Source organism: Mixophyes fleayi, chromosome 8 (assembly GCF_038048845.1).
Source record: "Mixophyes fleayi isolate aMixFle1 chromosome 8, aMixFle1.hap1, whole genome shotgun sequence".
Lineage (NCBI taxonomy): Eukaryota > Metazoa > Chordata > Amphibia > Anura > Limnodynastidae > Mixophyes > Mixophyes fleayi.
Genome location: NC_134409.1, coordinates 55234106 through 55246831, shown reverse-complemented (window position 1 = coordinate 55246831; position 12726 = coordinate 55234106). Strand labels below are relative to the sequence as shown.

The following is a 12726-nucleotide window of genomic DNA, read 5'->3' as shown; positions in this document are numbered from 1 at the left end:
AACATATATTAACAGGTCTCACACAAATGAGGTACTAGTTAATATTTAGTAAATCAGTCTTGAAAAAGGTAATACAAAGTAGATGTAATAAAGTATACTGTATTAATGTTAATACATAATATAGTGCTTATAAAATAATAATTTTAACAAACTAACTTTCAGATATATAGACAAATATATGTAAGTACAGATATACTAATCAGTACTGTTTTGGAAGTAAAATATTGAACACAAGTATTCATTTTTAAACTTATTAACTATTTTTAGCACCATATAGATTTGTGTTGTGCTTGGAAAATATGAAAAGATAATGTAAAGAAAGCACAGCAAGAGATTATAGTAAATAATTTGACCATGTCAAAACCATGTGTCTCTTCTAACCACATTTCCAAAGAGACATATCAATACATAGTTTATGATGGCATTAAATCATATACCTTTTTGTTTGTGAATTATGTGATCATCTACTGAAAGTGAAAACTGCTGTGGACATTATTTGCCTCTAGTTCTTCAGACATTCAACCCTACACTAAATTTCTCTCCACAAGCGTCAATGTTCAAAAACACAAAATTTACAAATGATTTATTTTTATTTGATTCAGACTCTGCTTAAAAACCGCAGAGATTCTCAACATTCAGGGGTATTAACACATGAGTATCTGTCTGTATATCTCCCCTGAGAGCTTATTAACGTAGGGAAAATATCCCTTATCCACTAATGAGGCTTGATCTCGGTCTAATCTCTTTTTCATACTGACCCCAATTAACATTGTCTTGCTTTCACTGGTTACTTTTATATTTGTATGTTTATAATGCAAATAATATGTTGTTTACTAAGCTAATGCGTGGATGTTATTGTTCTAAATAATATTAATAATAATATTAATAATCATTTAATAAAATTCTATTAAGCAAAGTAAAATTCAATACTTTTTACAAATAACATTTCCTAGATTTGTTCCACTAACACATTTGTATTATATTATAATCTTATACTATATGATGTATATAACAAAGTATACTTGGTGCTGTCTACAGATGTAACCTAACAGAAGACCTCTGCCTAAATGATTGTCCTTAATAATATGCCTTTCTTTTCTTGCAATACAATTTAGAAGAAAACATCCAGTCATTTTATAGTAGATTTTCTATGATCTTGTAAATTGTATTATATCATCTTTACTCTAATATATAAGTGTCCCTGGCATAAAATAAAGTAAATGTGATAGTTCTAATAAAAAAATAATAATTTAAGAGAAATGTGTGTAGTTTAGTTTGGAAAACACAGCATTTAAAAAATTATATATCTTACCACTAAATTACACATGCTTGCATTTCAACTTTATGAAAAAGAATATATAATATATATATATATATATATATATATATATATATATATATATATATATTATATATATACACATACACACATATAGTGATCTAGTGGCAAGATGATTTACCATACATTTATCTACCTAATTTTTAAATGTACATAACATTTAGGTATACATAAATCTGTAATATTAACTATATAGCGTGAGACTGTACTTTTTCATAAAATCTTATTTTCTTTTTCTGTAATTAGTGTTTTAGACTTAATATTAATATTTCATAAGTATATGCAATGTAATATTAATAATTTAACATTGATTCCGTTATTGAATTTAAACGTTGGAGATATTTAGCGAGTTTTGTATTTTTTTAAGCAGAAAAATGTATATTTCATTGCTAGGACTGCAAGCTTGTTACAAACATGATATATGTTATGGATAAACAGACATCGCTTGGGAATACTGTCGGTTAATTTATTCCGTTATAGCAACACTGCTTTAAAACTGATTAAAGCTTCACTTCCAGCTGTTATGCATGGGAACACAATACAGCTCTCAAGCCGGACTCCTCAAAGTCTTATATAAAATAAATATAGGGAGGGTGACAGAGAGAGAGAGAGGTAAAGAGATACTTTATGTCTACTTACTGTTTCTCTACCATTGACCTGGATACTTTTGGCTAAACGGCTATCTGCAGATTTGGACCTTCTTTCCATCTCTTCCATGATGCCTTGAATATGGCCACCAGTTATCCCGTGGAAAAGCATGGCTGCTGGTCGGAAAGGATAGGCACTTTCTTCTGCTCTGCACCCCACAATTTCCATATACGGCTCCCCAATGTTTCTCCCAGCATCCAAACCCAGATTGAAGTCAGGCAGACAGTCGGCTCGAGCGGATTAGTCCTGTTCCTCCTGGAGATAACACAACATAACACAATCAGCCACAGTGCATGATATGTGATAGGATAAGCTACAACTTGTGAGATCAGGAGGCTCCTAAGAACAGAAAGCGCATGGGAAGCGAGGAAGTTCCCTGGCTGATGCTCACAGGGCTTGGTCAGCAGATTTGTGAGGAGAGCCGACCAAATTGTGAAAAAAAACCCTCAAACCAACCCATTTCTGATCATTGGGTAGGAGGGGCTCGAATTTTGTTAAGCAAAACAAAAGGATGTCATGCACTAGTGAAGCCCACAGTGATGGACAAGTGGTGACAAGAGAGGGCTGGGGGTTACCATAGCCCCCCTTCTCATTTATAGTTATTTACTTCAGCCTAAAAACAGATAATGAGCTGTAAGGTGAGGTCATCAGGTTGCAGTGCTCTAAAAAGAAACACTGTAATAGGGTCATTTGGACTGGAAATTGTTTTAATACAAATATTGGTCTGGGAATTGTATTGTTTCCCTGCCAACAAGAAACGACCTATTCCACAATTTCACATCGAACATACGTTTGTTTTTCTTCTCGTGCAAAGTTTACAACTTTTGTTTGTTGCAACTTCCCCAGACGTGCAGGTCCGGAAAGAAACACTTTTTCTGTGTCTCTCCCCCCATCCCCATTCAGCAATCAGTAAATAGTATGTCTGTTAGACAAATTGATGTGTACCCTGTTATTAAAGCTTGTGTCCAATATACTTTCTTACTTTTGTATTTGTATCAATATTGCCTTACTCTTTTTATCTCTTCCTTCTCCCTCTAATGCTTAAGGCTTGTACAGCTGTTGCTTATTTCCTGACACCTCAGTCCTTTCTCATTGCTGATCCCAATTTCACTTGTCAAACTCATGAAGGCCAAAAAGAACGGGCAAGAGTCCCATTCATTGCTGTCTATGAGAGGCACCTAAGACGTGTCCTCCTCTGTCCTCTCCCATCTTCCCACCAGCAGGAGTTCACGTTGGATGGACAGATTTTAAAGTGCAATCACACACACACACACACACACACACCACACTTTAGTAGAAGTAAAAAGATAATCAGATACTGCTGTGTGTTGTGTTTCAGACCCGGGGGTGCATCGCAGGGAGCTGTGAATGGAGAGAGGAGAGCCAAGTGCACATCATGATCTGGACAATATTCTGCTTGGACTGAGTGGATACCGGAATATAAAGAGATCATACACTTAAATCACACACCAGGGACTAATTTATGTGTGTATGGGATGAGCGCCGATTTACTGTGTTACAATGTACATCAAAGAGTTTCACTTGTCGGTGTACCTGTAATAAAACAAAATGTTTTCTAATAAATGATATTGAATTATGCCGTAACCCATAGCAACCAGACAATCGCCTTCACTGTCTAATGCGCACCTTGCACTAGATTCATCAAAGCTAATTGCTAATGTTATGCTATAGGTTACTGCACGTTTTTGCTATTGGGCTTTGTTAGTAAATAAACACATACAGACCGTTCACAGATATCATTTATATACTAGGATAAGATAAAATATATTAAGATTTTGCGCTGTAGCTCCTACAGCTTTCACAATTTATTTAATTTTCCTGAGATCGATTGAGCCAGTGATAACTTGTAATCTTTATGCGTTATATGTAACTACTAATAGATACTCTACATACTGATACATTGTTACTACTGCATGCAGACACCGCAGTAGCTGACTGACAGGGATACGGCCTGATTGTGGTGTCATAGAATGGTATAGAATCATGCATAATTATAAGCTACAGAGGTACAAATAAGCAACAGCTACAAAATATAACCAGAGGTAAGAGAGGTAGTAAAATGGTAAATACAACAAACAGCTTAACAACCACATGTAAGAAGGGTACATAAATCACTTACAAAATGCAGATAGATAGAGAGAGAGAGAGAGAGACTGATATGAGAAAGACAGAGAGAGAGAGATAAAAAGATAGATTTCCATTTCCCTATAAATACATACACTTTGTTAAATATTACATGGGATTCATTCATTAAATCATAGTGTCATAACATCATGCTGATCTTTTGCCTGCTTCTTAAATGGAGCCAAGTCAATGCCCACATGAACCCCCCCCCCCCCCCCCATCCTGAAAACACAAATATATATTATAAGCCCTCTATATATTTCATATGATCATATTTGATATGGTTTTCGTTGATTGATCCAAATCCGTTTCTCTTTTTTCAATCTATTTGTCTAGAACGAGTACTAAACTTAAATTTGTACGTACTGTTAATTCATATATGTGTGCCTAAGAATTACCTAGTGAGAAAAGGAATAGCAAAATAATTTTGCAATTAGATTGTTTCCGCAATAACATTTATAAAGATCTTCCCTTCCTTTAGTAGACTGGACACAATTAGTAATTAAAAATGCGCCTACAAATTGGCTCTATCTTTACGTTATCTTTTAGAACATATATCCAGATTTTATGGTTTGATTTAGCAATTATTACTGTTTTTGCAGAGAAAACATTATATGTAATATACAGATGAGAGCCTTTACTAATAGGAGCCAGCAAAATCCAATTGTCTTATAAATCAACACATTGATATCGTATAGATCCAAGGTAAGTAACTCAGGTTAAGTTTAGTATGTTCATACAATAGACGAGTTATATTACATCAGGTGTTCATTGCTAACATTCATAAATGCTGCAATTGTGTCAGTTTGTTTTCCTGGTCACATCAGAAATATAACTTGTGTGTTAAATGCAATATATTCAGCTATATTCATGTTATCTTAACTGTGTTTAAAATTTCCCCTATATTTAATTTTCTCTATTGAGGTTGAATATTGTAGTTCTGTTTGTACATATATGACAAGAGTAATAATTATAATAATTATTTTTATATAGAAGAATATTGTCAGTCTTTTTTAGCACCCTTCATTGAACTGATTCCGTCTCTGCTGCTGTCCAAATGGTATCACTTTGGCCATAAATACCTTGTTAGCTGTGGCCAGAGGCAAGAGACTGAAGCTTACTGTACCGTGAAGGGTTGTGTATTAAGGGATATGTATAGGGTAATGGGATTGAAGACAGGGCTGACCAGTGATATTGTGTAACTCCAGCTGGACAAGATGAGCTTGGGGGTGAGGTGAGTGAGGAGACAGGAGGGTGATCCCAGGGTGCTCCTTGGCAGAGCAGAGATGGGTCCCTGGAAGCCCATTAGTGAGAAGCTAAGCGCAAAGCAGCCCCTAGAACAAGCTTGAAGGAGAGGAGATAATGAGGCGGCTCTCGGCTCCCTAGCACAAAAGCTGCTCACTCTGAGAACTTGACGAATAGATACCATATAAATGATATATACATTACACACATACACATACACTGACTATATATATATATATATATATATATATATATATATATATATATATATATATACACACACACACACACACATATAAACGTGTTGTGCACTACAAATATACCTCCATATATACAAACGAAACGCACACACGACCATATATATATATATATATATATATATATATATATATATATATACACACATACATGTATATATATATATATATATATATATATATATATATATATATTACTGTGTGTCACATCTGCAAATTTAACTGTGCCCCCGTGATCAAAGTGTAAGAACCGTACAAGTGTACTGAATAGTGCTTAATGCATACTTTGTATTGCTGTATGTTACAATGCTTCTTGTATATGTACATAAGGCGGAGGCAATCATTGCAGATATCTGTCACACGTGGATGCAATCACTGAAGAGGTTTGTGTATGTACCTGAATATATGTAGTACTTTATTGATGTAAAGTCAGTGGCATCAAATAAATATATTACGATGACATCTTTGCATAGGATTGTATAGCTCCAGAACAAATGCGCACATGAATACCGCAGCAACACAAGTGATACACTGGCATTTCGTACGTATATAGATGTAACATACCCAGATCATGGAAAACATGATACAAATATTTTACATGTCTGTATTATTTCATCATTTTATAACGCTATTTTCTATGAAAATGCAGAACAAAATGATATCCTTAGGAATATTATTACTTTCTATTTTGCAATGAAAACATATATACAGTATATGCAAAAAAATAAATAAATTGTCGTTAATTTAAAAAACAGGTTTAAAATATATTATTTTCAATATAACGAAAAGTTGAGCCAGATTAATAAAACGCAGAAAAAAGAACTATTGAAACCGAATTAAAATACATTTTGCTGTTAACAGGAGATTAGGGAATTGTTAATATTTTTATTTTATTTAACGCACATGTTCCAGGTATTTATTTTAACCGCTGCTATGTTAAATTGTGTATTAATGATGTGTAAGAGAAATGTTATTCATTTTATTCGTATAAGAACATAAGTAGCGATTTGCTCAAAGCAAATGATGATTTATATGTAAACACACTGTATATTGTCTTTTAAAAGACATGCAACATGGCATTGAAATAGACGCATAGATGTGATGTCTAGCAGTATTAACTATGCATAATAGAAGAATTGACCCTAAACACCTCCTATTGTAGCAGTATGTGATTAGAGCTTTGGTGCATACAGTACCTGCTGTAGTATTGACTGAGGTCCCTCAGCCCGGATAGTACAGAGTGTAGCGGGGTATGTGCAGGAACTGGGCTGCTATCTTGGTGCGGTAGAAGTGATTAAGCTTCCTTACCCTGCTGCTGCTGCTGCTCTCTTGCTGCTCAGGGTCCAGCTGATGCCTCCACAGTGTCAATGGGATAAGCTCTCAGAACTGGAGAGATGTTGGGTTCTGGCATGAGCTGTGGGCTGGTCCTTCTCACTGCAGACAGTCCCTTAGCTAATTAAAACAAACAAGATGTCTTGCTTAGGAGACTGGCTCTATCTACCAACCCTTTTAGGTGATCAATATTTCTATTCTCCCTATACCAGTATATAATTTACCTTTAATATTGCTGCATACTATTTGTTTGGCTGTATTTTTCCTTTTACATCAATATTGTCACTCACCATTCTCTGTCACCTATCAAACCTGTGCTAAATGACTGTTAATTACATTACATAATGCAGAGTCGCCTTGTAATCGATCAACGCCAATGGTGATATTTCATACACTATAGCAACCATATGTCATTCAATCAATAAAATATTTTTTACGTTTCATTTCGTTGGTTATAAAGACATGCGGACGCTGGATGAACAACATGAAGCGCAGGTCGTTCTAGCTGTATTACCCGGATGAATAATTACAGTATATATTTATTAAGATGCATACACTATAGAGCCACATATAAGTTCACCATCCGTCAACTGGCACTCACAGCCCGGTAGTGCCAACGTGTGAGTGGGTGCACACATTAGTTTGGTTACACACTGGGCACAATGTTTGAACAGGCTGATTAAAATCTAATAAAAAAAAAACTTTTTTTTTTTTTTTTTTTTTAAATCCTACGATGATTAACAGTATCAGATGATGGAATAAGATGTACAGATGACATATGACATTGGTAACGTATCACCTCTACAGCACGTTATGAAAGCGGAGCGTTTGTATAGGGAAGCAGAGTTTTCTGTGTTGGTGACAGTACAGTTAATATGAATTATCATTGCTACTGTCTGATAAGGATCCGCTCTTTCTTTGAACAGATAGCGCACAGAAAACGCAACCGCGCAACGCATTGCCTTTTAAAATGTTCACGTGAGTCTCAAAAGAAGACTAGCCCCCTAAAGATGAAGGCAACAGGTATTTTGAGGAGATGAGTTTTCAGGGAGACTTTAAATGGCTAGCATGACAATCATGTTTTGTGTATTGTATTTTTTAAATAGCACAATGACTGTAATGTTACCAAAAAAATTAAATGTCAGTTGGTGTCTTTACATTTTATTTATTTGGAATTCCGTGTATTCACTGTATCTACACTGGAGTTGTACAGACTGACAACGCTCTGACTCGGTGATAGATCTTGCTACATTCCTTTAACTAGTCTGAATGAGGCTATGTAGGCTAATTATAATATCATTGCCTATTGCTTTGCAGAATAGTGAAATGGGGCAGTCCATTGAAACTGTGCTATAGGTATAATAAATGTAGCTTAAAACAGTGAAAATGTGGAAATTTAGACAATTGTGTAAAATTGTATCTAAAGAAAATATGTAAGTACTATGCCCTCTCTAGAACTTTTACATAGCTTTTAATTATACTCGTTAGGTGCACACTTTGGGCTTGATTCACAGTTAGGAGCAAAGCAAAGGAGCAAATGTGCACCTTGGAAAAACCATGTCACATTGGAGAGGTGGTAAATTTAAAATGTAGGGACAGATTTATAGTTGGGCATGTAATAGATCAACTTTAATTTCAGTGTAAAAATAAAGCTATCAAGTATTTGTGTGCTACATGAAAAAGCAGCCAGTATTTTTCTTGTGTTCAAAAAAATCAATCAATTTGTACCCCTTAAATTGTAACATGGTTTGTCCAGGTGCTCTTAACTGAAAATATGTCCCTTTAAGTTCAAATAACATATTTATACATGTCAGAAGGAATATCTATGTTAAACTCTGCAGTAATATAAAGTTATACTATAACTTCTAGAATAAACATGAGGTTCTTAGTGCACATTTTTGTCAAACTGTGGATGCCCATCTACCACATCAAGATGACCTCATTCAGATGGGTACCTATACTAATAATTTATAATTTTATAACATGGAACTTACCTAAGTTAGTGCCTTTAAACTATAAGTAGTATTGGTAGGAACCTGACTATGCTGCAATGATTAAAAACACCTACAGCTAGATGGGTGAGGTGCTGCACCAAAACAGGGCAGTCACAACTACCGTGACATACAGCAACCTCATGAAATTTGCCACTTGCAGAAAACTCTAATATTCTTACACAATGCAGATGCTGCTTATGTGCTGATGGTATATTTGGGCATATTTATAACTTGTGCAGAGGCATAAGATGTGATAACCCATAGCAACCAATTAAATTCTGTCATATTTGCACTGCAGTTTAGAAAATGAGAGCAAACATCTGACAGGTTGCTACAGGATACAGTACCTAATCCTGGGCATCAATTTTAACAAATGTTCCCCATCTTTGCTTTTGATGCCATGCACAACCATAGAAAATGCCCAACAATCACCTTTCTCAATTACAAGCACCATATGCTGTATACAAATAGAGTAGATATATTGTGAATGGTGGACCACAGCTAAGCATTGAAAGGAGACTCTGTTATTTAGACACAGATCTGATATTAGTTTATCTGTGAAGAGCTCAGTATATTTGAGTTCATTGCAAAATAATTGTGCTTTTACCTGCAATAAACTCTGCATCATCTGCAAGTTTTCATTCCACAGTTTAGTGAAACAGGCTAAAGATTTTTAATTTTATTTTTACACTTAACAGTAGGCGTGGTGCAATATAGCAGTGACTCTACCCTTTCCTCAAGAACTTACAGCAAGCCACGTCTAATAATCATTTATTGGGTTGTTTTGTTTGTGTCTTTGTTTCCTATTTGGAACTTCTAATAATTAAGTCTAATTCTGCTAACATATTTATACACCTCAGTGGTGTTTGGGGAAATTTAGGAAAAGCAAATGAAAGAACAACTATTGTAAACAGAGTTATTAAGCAAAATATGGATTTGTCAAATAACTTGTCTGTTTTACAATTTTTAAATTTCTCTATGTTTTGAAACACTCCAAGTAATCTGCATTAAGGGTGAGTGAATATAACCAGTGACCATAGGACTTATCTGTGATGGTATCCAAGATAAAGTTGTGTGTCACATAACTATATCTTATATCAGTATTATTAAAACTTAACTTTTTATTGTAATGTAAATATAAACATCAGAACATTCACACAAAAGGTAAAAAAATAGCAGAAAATATGTCAGCAGAAAATGTATCTAAGGAAGAACCATTGCACCAGTTACCTATAATAGTAATGGCAATGATTAGTATTCAGTACATTTTCCCCACTATTTTTCTAATTTGATATAGATTACGTATTTTTATTATTGTTGCAGACAGGTGTCTCAATGTTTTGTTGTACCGGACAATTGGGAAAACAGAGCATATGTAAACCAACATACAAGATAGAGAATATAAATTCAGACATGCTTGAAAAACAAATGTTTTCTCTCATATTAAAGAAAAAAGCTCAGTAGAGCTATTTGTGTTCATCCAACATTTCTTTCACTGCTTTATACGGCTGTGTCAGGAAGCAGACACTATTAAATAATAATTGATTAGCCTCAGATCCATGACCAAGCTGCAGTTTTGGGATATATAGGTATTTGTTAAGAAACATTATTTTTACAGTACCTGTGGTGATAGCTAGGATGGTCTGTGTATCCTGTAACTTGTAACTTCAAGTTACCACAAATTATTAACCCAAGAGCTTTTCTAACCATTCTCGTTAAAGGCGAGAAAATACTAACATCCTTTCTTCTTTCTTAGCCATATTGTCTACACTCAAGCAGTGTTTGAACTTTTATTTGAATACATCAGACAATATAGGGGCAGCAATATTCATTTCCTCGGTCATATGCAAGCAGGGATTACAGGTGTCTGCCACACTCTGTGCACCAGAAATACTGCATGCACTCTTAAAAATATGGAGGGAAGTAAAATGGTTGATCCAGCCACTAGAGGCCGCCACTTGCTCTTGAACTTGCCCTTGTAAATATCCTTAACCAATATGGCCAGTATTTCCTCAGAAGAATCCATTTTGGCTACCGTTTCCTTTTTGGACTTATATATAGGCACTTCTTGGATAAGCCATTCATTCAGTATTTTGTTTGCTCTACTCCTGAGTCAGTTTATTTCCCTGCTACTGGGTGTTACTCCGGACAACCAACTCTGGGCCTGATTTTGAGTTAGGAGCAAAGCAAAGAAAATGAGCAACTTTGCACCTGGGCAAAACCATTTTGCATTGGAGGGGGAGGTAAATTTAAAATGTAGGGACAGATTTATAGTTGGGATACAACATGTCATAAATCAATTTTAATTTCAGTGTAAAAATAAAGTTATCAAGTATGTGTGTGCTACATGAAAAAACAGCCAGTATTTTCCTTGCGTGAAAAAATAAATCAATTTGTACCCATTGCATTGTAACATGGTTTGTCCAGGTGCAAAGTTGCTCCTTTTCTTTGCTTTGCTCCTACCTCAAAATGAGGCCCTTTGTGTACTGACTAGGCTTACATCGGACTTGTGTGCTGAGTTAGGGTACGTCTGACCACCCACTATGGGCATCATGTACAGCTGGATGTAAGTCTAAATTGTAACTGCAAAAAACACTTTTATTACTGCGCAAGGATCCGTCTCAATTTGACAGTGACCGATCTCCCCCTCGTACCTCTCTACAATTAGAGAGGCGGAACAGGGGAGGTAGCAATGTAAAGGTATGTTCATGCTCTATACATGCCATGCTGAGTGGGAAGCAGCTGCAGATAGGGCTCGAGGAGACGTATCTGTTACGGGTGCTTTTGTGCTGATGACCAGAGGTGTATTAAAAAAAAGAAGAAAATAAATATTTTTTTTTAAAAAACAACGTGCAACCCCGCTCCTTTTACACTCATTTATCTGCCCTACAGGTCTGCTGTGTTTGATACACTTATCATGCACACCAGCCCATTAGGCAGATAAAGTGGTGTCTGTGCAATTTTCATAGTATTCTAAGTTGGAATCCTATGTAAATTACGGGACGCAATTTGCGCATTTGATTTGAGTGTAAATTGCATCCAGCTCTACATCAGGCCCTTTGTGTGCTGACTTACAGTATGTCTGACTTCCTGTGTGTGTGTGTGTGTGTGTGTGTGTGTGTGTGTCAATCGGAGTATCTGCTACAACCAATTTAATTGTGAAGACTTCCAAGTTACTTCAATATTCTGTCACTTTTTGAACTCTATCAGCCATTGGACTTCTCTGATTTGTTGACACACACATATATATTAAACATTTTTGTGAAAGGGTGAAACCCTTCTGTGACAAGTACATCCTTGGTCAGAACAGAAGGATAAAAGTACACATTCAGGGGCAAACGCAGGATTTTTAAGGGGGGGTCCCCCCCCCCCCCCCCAAAAAAAATAATTAGAGAGAGCGCGAGCTGCTGCGCATGCGCAGCAGCTCAATTTCGGCGATTCTGAATTGAACAGCAGCCGTGGCGGTCAAAGAAGCATCCGCGGCAGTGCTGTATTGCCGCGGACGCTTCTTTGACAGCTCCACGGCTGCTGTACAGTGCCGTTCGTTCACAGAGGGTAGGGGTTTCTGGAGAACCAGAAACCCCCCCCCCTGCTTGCGTCTCTGACACTTTCAACAATGCTGAAAGGTTATTTATTTGTTTGATTTTTTGTTTGATGGACTAAGCAACCAATATAATCAGAGATGTGCCGCATTCCATGAGTTGACATCCTTCTCAAATTGACTTAATGGTAGTACTGACTTATCTCTGTTTTCAGCAATGCATCT

The 12726-nt window shown here is 35.9% G+C and overlaps 1 protein-coding gene across 4 annotated transcripts in view; it reads right to left on the bottom strand.

The window, feature by feature from the left end:
- The window catches only part of LHX9 (LIM homeobox 9), a 36968-nt gene extending 30008 nt beyond the window's left edge, over positions 1–6960 (bottom strand). Inside the window, exons 1-2 of one of the 4 annotated variants that reach the window (XM_075182593.1) lie at positions 6943–6960; positions 1979–2242 (exon numbers count right to left, since the gene is read on the bottom strand). In XM_075182593.1, the coding sequence (XP_075038694.1) occupies positions 1979–2155 (177 nt within the window). In that variant the 5' untranslated portion in view covers positions 2156–2242; positions 6943–6960. Of the gene's footprint in view, positions 1–1978; positions 2413–6830 lie in introns of those variants that run through there. The other 3 variants (XM_075182592.1, XM_075182595.1, XM_075182594.1) reach the window with 3 other exon arrangements.
- Positions 6961–12726: the final 5766 nt, after the last annotated feature.